The following is a 20356-nucleotide window of genomic DNA, read 5'->3' on the forward strand; positions in this document are numbered from 1 at the left end:
TGTTTCTACTGCTGCCCTTCTCCTTAAATGTTTACGAGTCCTGAGTTTCGGGCATGAACGCTGCAACACAGCTGCCTCCCCATCATCTGACTCCTAAGTGGACTGATCTTTAGCCGAGGTATTGGCTTGCACCCACAACAACAAGAGTTCCTATTGTGACCATGGAAATTGCTTGTGTGGACGCTCGCATCCGTATCCCCTGCTGTATTGATGTATGACTTCACCTTCAGTGCTCGAGTGCAGAGGGAGCGCTGGCAGCCGTGGGTCGGGCACACTGATTTATGAAGGACAGGGCAGATGCGATGTGTCCCACTGTGGGCACCGTGAAAAAGAGGCCCAGGCCTACATTCCATCTGGGTCATGCTTCCTGTGTACACCGCCGTGTTTGTATGGGTTTGTTTTATCCGTTTGTTTATGAGCTGAGTCATTGCAGCCAGCTACGAGGACGGTGTGAAGTCACATCAGCTTGGCAGGGGGGCTGTGGGATTCAGTTGGAATCCCTCATTTTCTGTTGCTCCTCCTACTTATCGGAAAACATAATCTGCCGAGACTTGGCTGCGAAAACGAGAATGAAAACACTCGCACACAGAGCAGCGGTAATAAGCCGAGGAGAGAGGAAAGCTGTTGTCTGTAGCGGCATGGTTTTTGAGCGTGGCGGTGTGGGTTTTCCCTCACTGACTTCAGTGCGGTTCTCTCTTAAAAGGATAGTTATTCCCTACACAATGACGTGACTGTGTCCCCTCGCTGAGGGAGGGGAAGGAGGAGAAAGCAGAGACTGGGTTACGCTACGTGCTCCACTCTGCCACCCAGAGTCCACCCAGGTCTCGGCTGTGTAGCGTCACTGTCAGACAGACCCCATGTACACCTCCCCCACCCCGCTGCCCTCTGAAATGGAGGGGCTGTGGATGATTTCTAAAGCTCCCTACAGTAAAAGGAAATCTGTACAGAGGACGGTTTTATAGAAAGGAACTGCAAACCACTTCCATCCCATGGTTTGTTTTACTATCGTCCACTCTCGCTACATGTCTTTCTACGTCCCTCTGCTGCTCACCCTCCCCTGTGCATGTTCCCCATTTTCCCCACCCCTCGCTCCTCTCATGTGTTTCCATAACAGCAGTGGATTTGGCCAAAGGTGGCTTTAAATGGTCTCTCCCGGGCTCCTTGTAATTAGGAACTGCGTCTGCGACACTCCCCTTCCCCTTCGCTCTGCGTTACTGTCTCAGGTTTATTTAGGAAATGCACAGAGGAGGGAGAGAAATCCGGCTGGGCGGGGTGACTGGGCACAAGAAGAGGAAGGGGGGTTGGTATATATTTTTCTTTTTTCTTCTCCTTTCTTTGGCTGCATTTCTCTGGCGTGATGGACAGCTCTTCTAGAGGAAGTGGGAGGAGCAGGCAGAGGCAGTCACAGCACAGCTCAGATTTAGTCAGGAATGCTGCTGTACTGTACTTGTTTTTCTTTTTTCCACCGGCCTTTTGTCGGTCTTGACTCTGTGTCTGGCTGCAGTGCGGTGTGTGTACGTTTGCCCCCCCGCTCTTCCTTATGGATAGGAATGTTTGAAAGGACAGGGCGAGGGGTTATCTGGTTGTTTGTGTGTGTGTGCGTGGAAGGGGGGGGCGGGGTGAACGTGAGCTCATGTGTGCATTCCTTAGCTGTGACAGCAGGATTCCCTGGATGAACTGGAGGCAATCGGTGTGGACGAGGGAACAAACAGGCTGTTTCTGAGGAAAGCTTTTTAACCAGTGTTGAAACATACTGGGCCTCTCTGATCATACAAAGGAGGGGGGAGTCTGTCATTTCAGTGTTTTTGGCAAACCGGCCTCTCCTGGTTGAAAGAAACTGTTGTGGTTACATCAGCTTCCATCACGAAATGCCCCTGCCAGTGATAAAGCCCTACTGTTGTTTAACCCAGTCACTGCACACAGGATCAAGGGAGAATTTGGAGGGTGATCCCATCAGTGGTCTTGGCTGCCACACAGACACACAGGGGTCTTCTTCCTGCTATTAATTAGGCCTGGGGCTGACAGCTGTCATGTCTCTGAGCCTCTCACCAGTCATGTTGGCTTAAGTAGTGCATTTGGGTGAATTAGTACCTGAAATTACTCTCATGGCTGGTTTCCCTATTTAAAGGAAGTATATCACTGCTGGAAAGATAATCTTTTCATAAAACTGGGCTGTCTGTGCAGTTTAAACACAAATTCTTGTGACATTGGTGCTTTATGATAAAAGAAAACAGAATATAGATAGGGAACTTACAACTACCAGGATGCATTGCGCCGAACTAGAACAATAAATGCTCCCACTGGTGGGCGACATAGGTGAGCTTATCCACATTTTCACAGGAAACAATATGGCGACTGGCTGGTAACAATCTCAAAAACATTTGAGACAAGAAATGGGTGACGCAGAACAGAATCTTGTGCTGCATTCAAATTTGTTAGCTTTGTTAGCTCATGTGAACATGGTAAATACGACACCATTTGAATGCAGCATTTGTTAATATTTGATCAGAACTGCTTAGTTTTATTGTTGGATTATGATATTTTCAGCCCCAATTTTTACAATACAGGAAAAACACTATATGGCACCCACTTCCTGGACACAAATTCTTGTGTTACAGCCAAACAGTGCACTAAAATAGGCTTCTATAAACATTTCAGGCAAGAAAATTGGAGTGCAGCTACAGAATCTTATTTACATTTTATCAGCACTGCCTTATTTTACAATTGGATCCGCATTTGAGAGAGCAGCGGCGGCGTCCCTCTCTAAATCCGCCTCTACACCCTTTGTGTCCGTAGTGGCAGAATCAAGTGCAGTCTTCTGTTGTGTGTTTCTCCCATTTGAACTACGAGTTTCCTTGACAGAGGCCGTGCTCTCAGGGTTGACACCAGCCAACCTGGTAATGAAATACAAGTTTCCTGGAGGGAGACCTACGTGCCGTCTTGACATGCATTTGTGCGAGCGCTTCAGAGGGCACGGTTAGGCCACAACAGGCAGATACCTCACAGGCGTGCAGAGACATGTTTCAGTGCAACTGTGTGTCATTACTAAGTGTGTGAAATGTGTCCCTACTCGATACATGACACATCCGCGCTTTGTAACCCCTCTCCCATCTACACCCCGAGCCTTGATCTGAGCCTTTTGTTTGGCCTCAGTGTGCATGAGCAGGCGGAGGTGTGACCTCCAGCCTATTTTGTCTCGGCATCTGTCCCTCCCATTAATCCCGCTTATCAACAGAGCCCTGTGTATCAGGGGCAGCCACACTGACACATATGCTCCCGTCTGAATTCACATCAGACGTAAATACGTGGCTTAATATTCCCATCAATACCACTATTGTATAATTTATTAGTCCAAGCAGCCGCCTGCTTGGGCACAGAAGGGACACTACCATTCATCGCCTGACACCTAATGTAGTCAATTATTGATGCCTTGATCTTACAGTAGCAACAAAAACATGACACTTCCTATCAATAAAATGTGTAAAGATTTTTGTGTGTCTTTTATTGGGACGACTGTGTGTGAGTGCCTAGAACAGAGCAGTCCTCTCCAGTCGAAGGGGGAAAAATGGCCTCTGTGTGTTGTTGCGTTTTTTTCCTCCCTCCTTTCATGGCGGCTGGCTGCTCTGTGTTCTCTTGCTCCCCTTTGTGGGAGCTTTCTTACAGTGCAGCCTTCTGCATTCCTGCCAGATAGTGTGTAGAGGTCGCTTTAGCGCAGCTCTCAGCCCAGGCTTCACCTCACAATATCGTGTCCTCTCGCTTTTCATCAGTCAATAACCTCAGCCTGGTCGCTCTGTCAGAGGGGAAATTCCTCCCACACAGTTCCCTGAAAAACTCTTGCCCTGAAAGTATGAATCATGTGTTAACATGTGCTGGAAATACCCCTTTTTCACTATGATTTGTAATTTCGGGTTTGCTAGACACTGCAGCCTTGCAGTTGCTTTTGATGTTGGTGTGAAAGAAATTACACGCTGTTGAACTGATCATCAATGTATGCTTCCATAAACTGATTTTCTTTTGCTTCCTCTCCACGTTCAGGCCTTGTGGATGCACTTAGATGTCTGCAATGACTGCTGTGGCTGGCATGCCTCAGTGTTTTGGACTCCCATTCTCTGGACTCAGTAGGACAAGAACTGATCAGCAGAGAACGTCATGAGCATAGTCATCCCAGTAGGGGTGGACACAGCAGACACCTCATACCTGGACATGGCTGCGGGCTCAGAGTGAGTAACACTGACAAACACACCGAGCCTTCTCTGTTCGCACCTTTTCATGCCCCCTCACTTCCTCATTTCCTTCTCTCATTCATTCTTACATACCATCTTTGGTCTTTGCCAAAAGTTCATTCTCAGTTTCACTGTCACTGCTCTCATCTCTCACCCTTCTATGGTATTGCCACACACACGCATTTGACACTCTAATCTGATATAATATGATTTCCTCTGCCACCCCCCTCTTTTCTGTATACGCCCAACATGCCCTCTGTCATCTTTTTTTTTTTTAACTCTATGGCTTGATTCAGTCCTCTCTTTCCACATAGATCTCCTCTCCCACATTTTTAATGTGAAACGAGGTTGCAGTTCATTGATGCAGGGCCCCTGTAGTGTCTGCCCTAATGGAAAGTTCAGTCTTGCCATTGATTATGCCTGCACTCAACCATCGCTCATCGCACAGACCTTGCCAGTGTTCAGCTATTAACTACATCTGCCCATGTGAAACTGGCAGCACGCCTAGAATGTAGATGCCTGTGTTTATAACACCCTCTGTGTGAAGCGTACACAACGTAATTCCTTGATCCTTTACTAATGCTGTAGCTTGATGTTTGCACATGTGTACACCGCATCGAGTGAGTAAAACAGAAATGGTGCATGGAGCCATGGCAACAAGCCTCCCATCACCCCTCCTCTCCGTTTCCTATAGTTTTGTCAAGGACATTGCCGTGGCTTTTTCTGGTCAAATAAATGAAGCAAGAGGTTCTCGTGTGACTAAAGAATAACACACGTCATCAACTTATGGAGGGGCTCCTGTCCCTTTAAAAAAGAGAGCGAGAGGGAGAGCCCTCCCCTCGGCCTTCATCGGAGCTGTTGCCGTGACAGCTTGTGTTGCCATGGTATCTGTCCCTCGCCCCCCTCGCTCCCCTCTGCACTGCGCAGGGCCTGTTGCCATGGTCACTGGCCTGAGTGACAGGTGGCCCTCACATAGACATGGCGTCTTAAACAGTCCCACGGCGTCCCCCCCTGACACCCCCCCCCTCCTCCCTCCTCGGCTCCACGGAGCTCTGCTGCCACCGGGGGCAGGAGTAGACCCCTCGCCTTGACTCCCTCACTCACTCTTTGTCCGTCCGAGCTCTGCGTCCGATCGCCTGCTGCAGCTTTATTCAAAAGCAGATAACAAGCTTGAAAGGGGCTTCCACCTGCTGCTGCGCAGGTCCCATCCAGACCAGAGGGACACACTCACACACACGCGGCTCTTTGGAGTATTGTGAGCGCGCCAGCCGAGGTCTGGGATAGCGGGGCTGGTTACTCACCAGCAAAAACAGCGTCACGTCCCCTTCCACATCCCCCTGAAGTCTGCAGCAGCGTGACCAGCTGTTGGCTAATGCAGTGTGTGTGTGTCCACAGTGACACACAGAGCCCGGCGTGCGCGCACACGCCGCCAGAATACGTAGTGTTGCCATGGCAGCAAGTGGGAGCTCTTTAGGAGTGAAGGCGTTGCCTCTGGCTGTTCAGTGCTGCTCTTTTTTCTCTCCTGCTGTTGATCTCTCCATTCTCAGCGCTCGTCCACTCTGCCTCTTCACCCTCTCCCGGCAGGTGCTCGCATTTTAAACGACATCTGTTCTCAGTTAAATACTCTTGACATTTGAGCTATAAATAGCGCGTAACTAGCTGCACACCTATTTTGAACCTGAAGTCCTAAAAATCCTCATTCCCGTCTCACTTATCATCTTTTCATGATGCAAGGCCGCAGCTGTTCATGTTCAAGTCAGATCATGACTGCCTGCAACCCTCCTACTTATGTGTACTCCAACTCTCTAGGCCCTACTTTTCCACTTCCCTGGAGTGGAGGCATGAATGATACAAATCCTCCAGCTATGCACACGTACATTTAAATGTGCTTCTTTCCTTCCCACTGAACAGGCTGGCTCACTGGTTTGCCTTTTGTATGTCTCTCTGTCTCCGCCTCTCTCACTGATTCACTTGTAGGTCAAACTGAAAGAAGCCTAAAGCTCAGTTCCTTTTATAAATAATTTCCTCCTTTAACCATTAAATGATACACGCACCGAGCAGATCTTAAATCCATGTATTATAAAATGTAGACTTTGATCTGGTTAATCATTAATGGGAGAGAGTTAAGAGAGCCCACTCAAGTTTTTAAATTCCCCTGCCTATCTCTCACACCAGTGTGGCCGTTAAACTGTTGTGTACACAGTCACAAAAACATGGGATGGATACACTCACTCACACCTTACCCGCGGGCCCGCCTCCAGACCTCATGCATGCACTTACGTTTTCACTTTGACAGTGAATACTTGAGCTGCAACACACACAGGAAGTGTTGCACATTGCTCTTAAGGCATGCAACACGAGCGATAGGGCTAAGAAGGGCTCACGCAGGTATCGTATCACCACTTTACCTTGGGACTCTTATTCAAATTTCACTTCAAAGCTACATAATTATTATCTCTAACTCCAAATGGGGACTGGCTCTTTTTTTACTGTACTTGTTTTCTGTATGAGAGCTTTAAAATATGGCGGTTGTGGAGTGACGGTGTGAGCAGAGCTGAACAGTTTACATAGGCAGAACTGCTGCATGGCCTGTTAACAGTCCCCGTAGTCTTTTAGCCTTTTGTACCCGTCTTGCTCTGTGTACCTGAGAGGCTGTCCAGTGTGCTTAGTGAGCTTTTTTCCTTGTTTCTGCCTCGTTCGTGGAAAGTTGTCAGTCCTCATGGAGTTAGTAGGTGTAAGGTTAACTTTTGGGAAAGAGAAAGGGAGGGAAACTCAGCAGCTGTCGGATATACCTCCACTCCTTGACGGTTTTTATAAGCCTCTGACCTTGGAGCAGTTTTCTAGAGCGGACTATTTGAAAAGAGGAACATCAAGTGATCTGCTCGCATGAATGACCCATTAACACGTGGATCTCTGCTACCGCACCTCACCTCAAACTCTCTCCTTGTGTTGCAAGTCCTGCTCGTCCCGTAGTGTTTCTCTCCCTCTTACCTCCTGATGCCTTTCTTGTCTCATGCCGTCCATTTTTGCCAGTTCCACTTCCTCTAGAGCCACCCCCTCAGCAACTGAAGAACAGATTAATCATGTCATGATAAGGGTGGGTTGGTCTCAAACGGCCAAACAGGCTCTCCGCTCAGCTGCATTGTGAAGTGGGGAAAGTGGACATACTGGTTTGGTGTGAATACATGACTGCGTGTTTATTGTTTTGTGTGAGTGCAAGGCGGCATGTTTCTAATAATTGTCTGCGCTGTGGGTGTGGATTCTGGAGTGCTTTCGTCATTTATTTTGACAGATATCATTATTATTATTATTATTATTATTATTATTATTATTATTATTATTATTATTATTATTATCTGTCTGGCTCTCAGGCCTGTGCTGACATTACAGCATTCACAGTCATTGGTGGAAGAAGCACTCAGATCATTTCTATAAATAAGAGTATATCAGTAAAATGTATTCAGTGTCAAAATAGGGTGTCTGCATGTCCTTAAAGTCTGGTTTCTATAAATATTACCCCTTAAAAGTTATTAAATAATAGGTTAATTAACTGCCATAATCAACTAATTTCATTTATCTATCTTTAAATTTCTTTTGGTCAAATTGAGACAAGCTCTTCTGTGTGAAAGTCCACATTTATGATGTTAGAAATCATTAAACCTACCACTGAACCTAATACTGTCTTTAACTTTATACTTACACAGGGCAGTGTATTGATATTATCCAACAGCAACTCCCAAAATGTTGGGATGCTGTGTGTACATAAAATCAGAAAAAAATCAGAAGGCAGTGATTTGCAAATTATTATTGACAGTGGGGGAAGTAAGTATTCAACATGTCAAATTTTCCTCCATCAAACATGTTACCATTGTAGCTATTCACATGAAATTTAGGCCAGAAATTGGTATTAATTAAATAAAACTACACAGATAAAGATATTGTAACATTTCACCTTTAAAAATATGTGCGAAAAAGTAAAAAGACACAGAAAAAAAATATTATACATGCTAACTGACACTGAGAAGCCTTTGTTTACAATGCCAGCATCACAATGAGTGTATATTTACAGAAAAACTGACATTTATCAGTTTGAATATTAAATATTTTGTCTAGATATTTTCTTAGATTTTGGATATTGTAATATCATAAGTGTCTTTTCCTGGTTTTAAAGGCTGCTTTACAGTAAAGTAATGCTATTTTCTGAACTTAATTGGACTGTTCTCGCTGTTCAATCATTTGCCTTCACCCACTTAGTCATTATTTCCACATTACTAATGATGTTATTGTGTAAATACCCTACAATATCGATATCAAAGTATTTGGTCAAACAGTATTGTGATACTTGCTTTTCCACCCAGCTGTAACTCACTGTAATAACCATATTCCTATAGAAAAACTTACCTCTGCACGGGACCATAGATTCAAACCTTTACTCACCTGCAGTGCTTGAATAGGAAAAAGACGATTTGTTGAAAATCAGTTTTTATTTCAGTTAAAAAGTGTCTTGAAAAGGTTCGATACCCTGCAAAAGTACTCATTCTGCAGGAAAACTGCCCATGTAACAGATATATTGTAATGTAATATATGACATTTGTAGTTTGTATTTGAAGAAAATCCTCTAGTAAACAAATTTGTGTGCATTTGAATAATTTAATCTTGCTTTTTTGTGGAATAACAGATCATTTGACCTCTTCACCATGTGAGAAAAAGTACACACCACAGTTTCATAATGCTCACAGGACAAAAGCCCGGAAACCACTGGTTTAATTTGTGAAAAGCAAGTTGAAGTTATGTGAACGTGATTGTGTTTCAGCGGTTGACAATTTAGAGCACTTAACAGTTGCGCTGAAAATACAAATTATTGAACTAGTGTATAATTATTTTAGGTATTTTGCATGACTGATATTTTTTTAGATTAACATGAAAAATCCCATGTACCCCCTGCAGTACTTAGGGTACCCGTGCCCTCATTTGGGAAACACTGATGACAAGTAAAGTACAGTATTTACCCCTGAAATGGAGTGCAGAAGTATAAAGTAGCAAATGTAAATTCTTCCCACCGCTGGGTGTGCAGTGACCTACTGCCCCAGGCCCCCTGACAGCATTACAGCCTTTAGCATGCATCCATATTCTTACCACTCTTCTTCTGTGTCACCATCAGTAGCTGCCCTGCCTCCCTGCTCAGCACACTGACGCACACACACACTTCCTCACACTGTTTATGGGAAACAATTACTCTGTGTAACCTTGTTATCAGAGTTTTTCAGTGTACAATAATGTGTGCTCTTTGTTTGTGTTGCTGCTCAGCAGACCAGAATCGGTGGAGGCCAGCCCTGTGGTGGTGGAAAAGTCCAGCTACCCACACCAGATCTACAGCAGCAGCTCTCACCATTCCCACAGTTACATTGGCCTGCCTTACGCTGTGAGTACACACTCTGTTCTTCCTCTCACGCTGTTACACATCACCTACACACTTTGAGCTCTCCCTCTTTGTTCAGCAGGGAATGCAACATGATCAGCTCCTGTTTAGGCCGACATAGAACACTGAGCTGTAATGTACGAGCCTCCTTAGTCTTATTGTCGTAAAGGAAATTAGAGCTTGATCGTCAGAAAATGAATCTGGTCGTATATTAATCTTTCAGGTCATTGTTAAAGCAAACGCATTCATGTGCTCCTCAAATGTAGCATTCCCAAGTTGGGAGTTGTTCTTCCAACATTGGTGTGTTCATGAGCTTTAAATGTGGAAACAACAGGAATGCTACAGAGGAGATGTGTTGTTTTGTTGCTCAGAGCGTTTAAACGACATGTTGACGGCCGTCTCCAGATTTTAACCACTGAAAATATTGCTCACCTGATTGTTATCAGGGTTGATGCTAATAATTAACTTTTCTACCTAATCTAGGTCACTCTACGTGGACGCCAAGTAACGATTACAACCTAATACTAAATGTTATGTGAGCAAAAAGTTGACATGCAATATATAATTTAAAGAAAAAGTTGCTTTCATCCTCTATGTTTCTGAATGTATAGCCGTTTTACACAGAGATCCAATGTTTGGCACATCATGTAACAGACTTTCTGTGTTGTTATTCCTAGTCAAGAGCTCACTTTAACGATTAAAAGTGACGCCAACTTGGGCTTTAGGCAATTTGAGGGGGTGTTGTCACTGTTCTCTGGTGTTGTATTGAGCAAACGCTCGATTAATTGAACAAAAATCTTGGAAGATTATCGATAATGAAAGTAATCTGTAATCGCAGCTCTGTGGGAAATGGATGTCCTTTCCCAAATGCCTGGAAGTCAGCGGTCTAGGTCCTCGCCCTCAGAAATGGGCTCCTACTACGCATCTTGCTTTGTCAATGACATGACCCCCCATCTTCCATCTTTCCACCAGGACCATAACTATGGGGCGCGGCCCCCACCCACACCACCGGCCTCCCCTCCCCCCTCCATGTTGATCCGACAAGGAGAGGGGGGGTTGTTTGTTCCAGGGGGCCAGGACGAAGCATCTAGGGGCACCACGCTCAGCACCTCAGAGGATGGCAGCTACGGGGCTGACATCACCCGCTGCATCTGTGGCTTCACCCACGATGACGGCTACATGATCTGCTGTGACAAGTGCAGGTAGGAGCCCGGGGCGGCGTGTCATTGTTCGCCAGATCTTTGTCATGATTAGTGGATGACTCAGAAGTGTGTGTTCCTCCTGTGGCCCAAAGTTGTCGTCAACATTGGAACAACTGATTTTAAAAGGGTATTAAAATCTTCTGCTTGTTTTTCTTTCAGTGCCTGGCAGCACATAGACTGCATGGGCATCGACAGGCAGAACATTCCTGAGACCTACCTGTGTGAACGCTGTCAACCACGACACCTGGATCGAGAGAGGGCCATCCTACTGCAGACCAGGAAACGAGAATGTTTGTCTGGTACGCAAGACTACACAGATAATTATCTAGTTTTATAAAGAACAGAGAGCATGGTGTTATTTTGTGAGCTGCACCCACCGCAGATTCTGAGGTGTTAGACGTCTACGCCAGCTCTTTTAGTTCTGCTTTTAGTGGCCGCCTATCTGCAGTAAATGGCCAGATTGTTAGTGAACCCAGCAGGTTGTAGGCTATGTCAGGGTGCAGCCTCCTCCCCCTGCAGGTCAGTCAGATTCCACTCAGCCTGATCCTGGGACACACTGACACCTGCTGGGCAAGACACAAACTCCTCCTCTAGTCTTTGCTGTAACATACCTCATCTTGTGTTATTATAACTTGGCTCGTTTTTTTATTTTTCCTGCAGCAGCTGTAGCACTTTATGCTAATTACTAATGAAGACATGTTTGCTTATTCAGATGGGGACACCAGTGCTACAGAGAGCGGAGATGAGGTGCCACTAGAGCTGTACTCCACCTTCCAACACACGCCTACCACCATCACCCTCACTACGGGGCGCCTTGGCAATAAGCAGACTGATAAAAAACGTAAAAAGAGTGGTGATAAAGAGCCTCCAGCATCTTCTGCCCGAGCTAAGAAGGTCAGGTTTGACTAATTAATTTGTAATGAAGCAGTCAAAGCACATTATGTGTTATATGTTTCAATTAACATTAACATTTTGATTTCTTTTTTCCTCTGACAGGCCTTCCGAGAAGGGTCCAGAAAATCCTCCAGAGTAAAGGTAAACTTGCAGAACACAACTCTCAGGCGCTCTGCTCGGAGTTCTCTAGTTGTCTCCTGTCAAAGCTTCATGTACCAACAACTGCTGTTTTTTTTCCCCCCTCTCTCAGGGTGCAGCTCCGGAGCAGGAGCCGACAGAGCACCCGTCTCTGTGGGAGAACAAGATCAAGACGTGGATGGAGCGTTACGAGGAGGCCAGCAGCAATCAGTACAGTGAGGACGTCCAGGTCCTGTTGCGTGTTAAAGAGCAAGGCGACGGGAAGAGCCTGGCGTACAACACGCACCCCGCCTCTTTCAAACCGCCTGTGGAGGTAGAAACCTGTTTACAGTCTCACACCCTTAAAGGGGACCTGTATGCTCATTTTAGGGTCATACTTGTTTTTTGGATTTCTACTAGAACATGTTTACATGCTGTAACGATCAAAAACACTTTATTGTCCTCACACTGTCAGAGCTGGAACACCTGTATTCACCATCTGTCTCAGATGCTCCGTTTTAGCACCTGTCTCTTTAAGCCTCCCTCCTGAAAAAATTCAATCTGCTCTGACTGGTCCGGGTCCTCCATATCGTGGCACCTTTATTGTAGCCAGGGAGCGACTGTAACAGTGAAAAGCGACACTTTCTACGATGAAAAATCACTATTAAAAGCTTCTTAACACAACCAGACATGTCAGCAGGAATATGATCCGAAATTGGTGAAAAAATTACAACATCGGCAACCAGGGAAAATGTTTCCCTGGTTAGCATGTAGCTTCATGTAACAGTGTACTTGCAGCTGTATGAAGCTACATGCTAACACCAGGGAAACATATTCTCTGTATAGCAGCACTTTCCCCCTTCAAAAATCATCAGTAAGAACACAACCGAACATGTTGCACCAGGAATACAATCCGAATTCAGGGAGAAATTAACAACATTTACAACCAAGATTAAGTGTCCTTGAAGCTAGCATGTAGCTACATGTAGCAGTGTAGGCCAGTGGTTTTCAAACTTCTTGAAACCTGTATTTTTATCTGTGCACAATAGCCTCTATAATGTGCGTTATCACTCTTATCACAGCTTAAATTTTGGGTTTTATTTACTTTATCAAATAACAATTGACAACTATTACTCGTGACATTTATCAACAAAATGATTCAAGAAATGACATCAAAGCACCAATAACACATCCATTTAAACAGGAAATGATGTAAGATAATGTGATGTGTCACACACTTATAATTCCCTCATACGAACTGTGACAAATAGGTTCCCCGTGAAGACTTATTAAATGAAATGAAATTGCTTTTATTAAGGTAGAGTTTGCCTCTTTATTAGGAAGTGGGTGGGCACAACATACTGATACAGTCAATTAAAAATCCATTCGTAACTTCATAACAGGCTCAGTTGAATATTGCAATAATAATTTGAGGTTATCACAAAATCCCACAGCACACCATTTGAGAACCGCTGGTGCATTAGCGTGTCTGGAGCAGATGACCATATAATGAAATGCGTCAGGAGTTGACGTCAGCTTGTCTTCAAAGTAAAAACACTTTGTTCTGAGTATTCACAACGGTGTCAAGCCTGAGGTTTTTGCTCACAGGGATTAGTTTTACATACGAGACATGTGATTGTTTTTCTTGAGAGGCTACTATGTTTGATTAGTTGTTGTTTTATTGTGCATGTTATATTTGTTGCTACCTTGGCCAGGTCTCCCTTGTAAAAGAGATTTTCAGTCTCAATAGGACTTCCTGGTTAAATAAAATTTGAACTTTGGCCAAATTTAATATAGACATCCAACCATGTAACATTATATATGACAGATGATAAGTAAAGGCATAGTAGGTCCCTTTTAAAATCTTAGTGTAATTTAATGTGTAGCCTGTCCAGGATCTGCACTCACGCCTGACTGTCTCTCTCTTCCAGAGTCAAGTTCAGAAGAACAAGAAGATCCTCAAGGCGGTGCGAGACTTGGCCCCAGACTCCCTCATCATTGAGTACAGGGGAAAGTTCATGCTTCGACAGCAGTTTGAGGCCAACGGATACTTCTTCAAGAGGTCAGGGTGCCCGTCACTTATCAAAAGGGTTTCTCCTCGGAGTTCTGTCTTTTGAATGTAAATTGAATATTGTTATGGAGGTCAAACAAATTATGAAGAGCTCTGGGGGTTCATTACATCGTGGTGTTTTTATGTGAATTATTAACACTCATGCTCTCCCCTCTTCAGGCCATACCCATTTGTGTTATTTTATTCTAAATTTGACGGACTGGAGATGTGTGTGGACGCTCGCAGCTTCGGCAACGAGGCACGCTTCATCCGTCGCTCCTGTACCCCCAACTCTGAAGTAAGTAAACATTAACTGAATGACCAAATGAAGCTTAACTACTTCAATTAATTCGGCACCTTATCATCTCTGTAAAGCCTGTCATGATCGCTAAGGACTATCATACAATGTATAGACATGACCTAGATAACATTCATTGTGTTGACATTAGAAATTCACCAACATGATGCCAGAATAAACAGCACGGTTTCCCTGAACTTTATAAGACTCGGATGCAGCAGTTCTCCCCCCCCATCTCCTCCTCCCACTACTTGTGTACATCCAAAGACAGACATAAGACCTCAAAACGACACTGCGTAGCTTACTGGTGGCCTTCAGCTGCACAATTGAAGTCGAAAAGCCACTGTCCTGGTAGTCGTTACCTTGCCAACCTCTAACAACAACCATAAAGTCTGTCTTTTGTAGTTTTACCCTCTGACAACTTCATCCCCCACTCTCTAAATCCACTAGCAAACTGCTCGGCTCCCAGAGACGGACTCCCAACACACTGACTTGATTATGGAGGCAACTGCGGTGTTCCCGGAGCTCAGCTAAACTTGTCTATTACTAGCAGGAGGCATCACTTGGTTTTATTATTGTTGGCCAATTTTGTAGTAAGAGTAATTTTGGGCTACTGCTATAAAGGTACAATATTATTGTATGTGTACTTTCTTGTTTATAGTAAGAGGTTTTGATTACTTTAAAACATATGTGAAATGTTTTTGTTCATATTCCAATTTCAGTGTTTAAATTTTCTTAATTAAAAGTTAACTGCCCTCAAATGAGATGATTAATAAAGTCCCAACATCTTCAAATGAGCACTTCCTAATTAACAGCGTCTTATCTTGTTACTGTTGCTAAAATTGGTCAGTTTTGTTGCCATGTCAAACTAAAACAATATTAATCATAAGTAAACAAGTCTCAATCATAAAATGTGATCAGGTTTTGAACCTTGTCCACGTTTGTGTCAGCATTGGCTGCAGACTGACTTGGCAGAGATGGCTGCCATCTTGTTTTTACATGGTATTGAGCTCTTACTACCACTAGATGGCACAAAAAGTGTCCATGAACGAGGACAACAGGTCTAACTTAAGCAGAATGAAGAATAAGGTGCACAAAACCCAAAATGTGCAGTGTCTCAGGAGGATATTATTATATCAGTGGCATAAATGGTCTCAAAATGACCATTATGTCGTTTATCGCAATCATTTTCGGGACAATATATCGTCCAACAAAAGTAGTTATCGTGACAGGCCTCCTTCGTGTTCATGTAATGCCTCTTTACTAATCTTTTGCTTTCCCTCCCTCAGGTGCGGCACGTCATCGAGGATGGCATGCTGCATTTATACATCTACTCACTGAGGCCTATCAACAAAGGCACAGAAATCACCATTGGTTTTGATTATGACTATGGCAGCTGGTGAGTTAACTTGAGTTAAAGTAGCATGCAGAGCTACAGTTGCAAGGAAAGATCCTCTCACCTTATAACCTCGTCCTTCTTCCTCTTCCTCTCTTAATATTTGTAGTAAATACAAGGTGGACTGTGCCTGTGTGAAGGGGAACCAGGAGTGCCCGGTGCTCAAGCACAATCTAGAACCCACAGAGAACCTGGTCGCCGGAGGCCGGCGCCGGGGGAGTCGCAAGGACAAGGAGACGGTGCGGGACGACCAGGGCCAGAACCAGAACATGGGTTTGGACGGTGAGGGCAAGAGCAAGACTGTAGGCGACGGCAAACAGAGGAAACTCTCTCCTCTGCGCCTCTCCATCTCCAACAACCAGGCAAGATCACACTCATGAACATTAACGCTCTTCTTCACACTTTACTGCTCACATGTTGAGACTTTGTCCACTACGGCATATTTTTTGTTAATACACATTTACCCTCGTGTTCCATGCATGATATTTTGTTTGATCTCTGTGAAATGTTCTGTGCATGTGTTTTCCATTGTTAGTCACTATACATCCTCTTTAGTTCCCTCTATTTTTCCCATTTTCCCTTTATGCATCCACCTCACCTCCCCAACTAATAATTTTGACGACATAGTTCAGATTTGTCGTTGCACAAAACGCTTTTGTGCTACTTGTCTGGCAGAGATGTGTTGCAGCGTGTTACACTTTTGTGCAACGCACTCAGAGAACGGCGTTTCTCTTGGATGTGTTAACAGCAACAGAGTTTCTTGTCTGTCATCTGTCCCAGAAAAGCAGTTTTCACTTGTAATGACCAAGCGAAACTCTTACAAATTAGGTTCATTCAGCAGTTTAAAATGTGAGAAATGTTCTTACTGTCAAAGTGGATTTGAAAGTGTTGTGCTTGATCATTTAGAAGTTAGTCCTGTGTGTCACATAGGTTAAGCTGTATGAGGTGAGAGTGGTTTTCAACGTCTCAGAATGTAAAAGCATTTTGCAGAGTTGTGTCAGAGCTGAAGGGAGGAAAGATGAGATGAGGTGTCCCACCAGAAAGATAAGAGGTCTATAAGTCATCACTATTACAACCATACGCTCCTTCTGAAGGCAGGGCAGTATGTCAGCTGTTAAATAGTTCTGCTGTAAGTATGTGCTGGTGCAGCATGAGGGTGTGCTCAGAGTGAAACAGTGACTACATTCACATTACAAGCAAATGCGGCCCAAATCCTCTTTTCTATCTGATTTTTTTTTCAGAGTAGTGTGGACACAGTCAGACCTGGGCCACTTTCATATGGGATCCTAATTCTAATACATAACCAATCACTGGTCTCGTGACGGCTGTGAGAAAAGTCATACTGGAATTCATGTGTGGGTTTTCCCTCCTCACATATTCATGGTTTCTTCACGTCATACTTTACCGTGCAGGCGCAGATCTCTCACCACACAGTGTCGGAGCTGTCTGTTGACTACAGACGAAGAACAAAAATTGTTTTGCCGGTGTAAACATTTTCAGACCAGTTTGATATTAAGCCAAACACAGGGCTGGACTGGTATACCGAATTGTACTACAACATCTAGTCGCACCGGACTCAGCAGCCGCTCTCGTGTGGAACACAATGACTGTGTGCTAACATCGGCGCTCTGTGTCAACAATGAATCCATTAAATATGCACTTCTGTTGTTTCATGTAAACAAACAATGCAAACATCAGCTGTGCACCTGAAATCAGACACTACCATGTAAAAGATGGGTGAGTAGCCAACTTGTTATCTTCTACTTTTGTTGATATTTACTGAAAGTGACATACAATACAACAAACTGTCCAGCTTGTCGTTAGCGATGGCCATTTAGCTTACCAGCTCCCTCGTGATCTCCTTCCGAAGCTGACATGTGGATAAATCCTTTTTTGTAGCTCAATGAATCGGCCATCCCTTGTCTATTGTGATGTTTTAAAAATAAAAAACACTTATTTTGCGGCTTTAAATCCAAAATATGACCATATTCGTGCTGTTTTTGTTTTCCCCAGAGAATGCTGTGTCTCGTCTGGTCACCCCAAAAAACAGTAAACAAACACGACGTGCACGGCTCTGTGCCCCTCCCACCTCAACTGGAATTTAGTTATTTATATTTACATATTATGTTTATCAAGTTGTCATATTGCTTATTTCTAAAGCAGTACAAGTTGGATTTAGCATCGTTACACAGTCAGCATGGGTTATAGGCTACTTTTTAACTAGTTTAAGCTCGTACACTGGACGAGACCAGCAAAACTGGAAATCGGCCGAATTCTTCCTCTCACCGTTATCCTCAACATGTGACGAACTGTCCTCAACCTCCGCAGGAATCACTCTGGAGATGAGTACTTGCACCACTGTGTCATTCATTTTTTTCCCCCAAATGCCCACCTTGCAAATGTGAAGGTTTTTGTTGCTGTTTCAACACATGTGATGTAGTTGGTTTTATGTGAGATGTTTCAGGGCAGAGATTGGTTCACAGTGATGTGGGTCATGTGAACAGGCAGAAAGATCGGATCTAAGGAGCAATCGGAAAAGTCCTGTGTCAGTGCAGCCTGTGAGGTGCTCATGCAGACTCACTAACCGTCAATCTGTGTAAGACCAAAGACACGTTTGGAGCACATGTGTTTTGTGCACAGGCTGACCCCTAAAAGCAAGCCGTCCCTTATATATTTCAGGTTACCCCCCTCCCTCCCTCACCTCCCCTCTCCTCCACTCTTACCTGTCTCCCTCTAGTCTGTAGCCAGACTGACTGATCAGCCATGATAAAGCGCCATACCGCCCTCTCCCCTCCTCTTACAGGATCCTGAGTTATATGAGGATCTAGAAGACAGAACCTCCGTTAGCAATGAAGTAGAGATGGAGTCAGAGGAGCAGATTGCAGAGAGGAGGAGGAAGATGGTAAGTGTGCCAAGCTAGGGGCTCTTTTTTTTTTTTTTTTTTTAAACTTGCCATGCAGCCACCCGGCAGAAAGAGCGAAAATAAAAATAAGTCTGTCCCCTGTTGCTCTGGGTGTGGACCTAACTATGTGTCTGCTACGGGGGCTGTGGCTTGGATAGGAGCAGCTGTCCTCTACCTCCCTTCCATCAAACCACCCTCCTCTTCATCGCTCATCTATTGCTAGTGCTCCCACCACTCTCAATGCCCCTTGTATGTGTTTTGCTGAGTACTTTATTTTCCTCCTCCTGCAGCTTCCCTCTTCTTCACAGTACCAAGGCTTTGTGCTTGTCTATCATTATGCAGTCGCATTTATTTCCCTCATTTGTTGCACTTTTTCCTCCAGCATATTAGGACATTAGTAGGCCTCTGGTGCCTGTTTACAACACCATGTCCTGTCGGTGGGAACAAACCAGTATGTTGTGTCGTCATGCGGGCTGAAACTGTGCCCCAGTGTGCGTTATACTCTGAGTACAGCTCTGCTCTCACCTTCATTGCGGCTGGAAGTTTGAAATGGCCAATTACTGGTTCAACCACTCTTTTTCCTGCCAGACAGCCGTGTGTCCCTGAGAGATGGGATCAAACACACATTCACACAGGCGAGCATGGTACACTACACACACACACACACACACACACACACACACACACACACACACACACACACACATACTCTGGAAATTACCCTGCAGTCAGCTTCATTTCACACGGCGGACCCAAGGTGCAAAGTGCTGACTCATCTTTGGCCAACATACAGTTCTGCTAATCGGCCAGAGAGGGATAGATGGTTGAAGAGAGGGGAGGAGGGGGTGGGGGCAGCAGGGGGAGGAGGGGCTGCGGAGGGTAGAGCCTTGTTGCCAGGGCCATATTGACTTTGGGAGATCCAATAGGCTGGTTTCTATGGAATGTGGCCCAGGAGAGAGCTACTGCTGTCGGGCTCAAAGAAGCGTGCATTCACAAACTGACGATCACAAGCGTAGTAGATGCATGTGGGTGTTGTAAATCCATGCTGTGACAAAGGTGCGGGGGAGATAACAGTGATGTGTATGGGCATTATATTATGCCTACTTAAACAAGAGCCCGTGTTGTTTGGAAAGGAGTCCTGGATCGTCCTGGGTCACCTGTGGAGACTGGAGTTTTGTTTATCAGTGGCGTTTTGTGTTTGGTAGTGCTTCAAGTCTGCGTTCTATTTGTATGCGAGGCACATCTACCCTTGAGGACAATTAAGTTGAGTTGTTTTAGGTCTCTCTATTATCTGTACATGCTGTAGCCGACCTCAGCTGACATTGGGTGAGAGACGGGGTACAACCTGGACAGGTCGCCAGTCAATCTCAGTGCTGACACGTGAACCACTTGACACCTTGCATTAAAATGCGTCTTGTATCTAGAGATGATTTAACCTGATTACATTTATATATAGTATTATGTGTCTCCAGTGTCCATGTAACGATCAGATCGCTCAGTCCAAACGGGCGCCGCCCTCATCTGTTATCCACTATTAGAAGACTAAAACCGTATTTTTCTACATAGGCTGCACATCATAATCTTATCTGTATTTTCAGAGACAATATTGGCATAAAACAGTGAAGCTGAAGAGGATGAAACAGGCCCACCTGATTTAATGTCAGCACAATACATGACAAACGATAGGAGACACCAAGGTAGTATTAGCATTAGATAAGAGAGCAACAATCGTGCAGCCCAACAGCTGCAGCGTCACATGAGGTCACGTTGTGTGCTTTGGATAAATACTTATTTCCGCCCACATAATTTTTGCATGCGGATTGAAAACATATCTATTTACCCTTGTGTTCAGCGT

The 20356-nt window shown here is 44.7% G+C and overlaps 1 protein-coding gene across 7 annotated transcripts in view; it reads left to right on the forward strand.

Moving 5' to 3' along the window:
• kmt2e (lysine (K)-specific methyltransferase 2E) overlaps nucleotides 1-20356 on the forward strand; it is a 33549-nt gene that overhangs the window by 5787 nt on the left and 7406 nt on the right. For 2 of the 7 annotated variants that reach the window (XM_078165184.1, XM_078165186.1), the window contains exons 2-13: nucleotides 4036-4220; nucleotides 9534-9645; nucleotides 10615-10844; nucleotides 11004-11143; nucleotides 11557-11738; nucleotides 11841-11879; nucleotides 11989-12189; nucleotides 13787-13917; nucleotides 14086-14203; nucleotides 15493-15602; nucleotides 15709-15961; nucleotides 18403-18501. In XM_078165184.1, the coding sequence (XP_078021310.1) occupies nucleotides 4150-4220; nucleotides 9534-9645; nucleotides 10615-10844; nucleotides 11004-11143; nucleotides 11557-11738; nucleotides 11841-11879; nucleotides 11989-12189; nucleotides 13787-13917; nucleotides 14086-14203; nucleotides 15493-15602; nucleotides 15709-15961; nucleotides 18403-18501 (1686 nt within the window). In that variant the 5' untranslated portion in view covers nucleotides 4036-4149. Of the gene's footprint in view, nucleotides 1-4035; nucleotides 4221-6473; nucleotides 6612-9530; nucleotides 9646-10614; nucleotides 10845-11003; nucleotides 11144-11556; nucleotides 11739-11840; nucleotides 11880-11988; nucleotides 12190-13786; nucleotides 13918-14085; nucleotides 14204-15492; nucleotides 15603-15708; nucleotides 15962-18402; nucleotides 18502-20356 lie in introns of those variants that run through there. The other 5 variants (XM_078165183.1, XM_078165185.1, XM_078165189.1 and 2 more) reach the window with 4 other exon arrangements.

Source organism: Epinephelus lanceolatus, chromosome 23 (genome assembly GCF_041903045.1).
Source record: "Epinephelus lanceolatus isolate andai-2023 chromosome 23, ASM4190304v1, whole genome shotgun sequence".
Lineage (NCBI taxonomy): Eukaryota > Metazoa > Chordata > Actinopteri > Perciformes > Serranidae > Epinephelus > Epinephelus lanceolatus.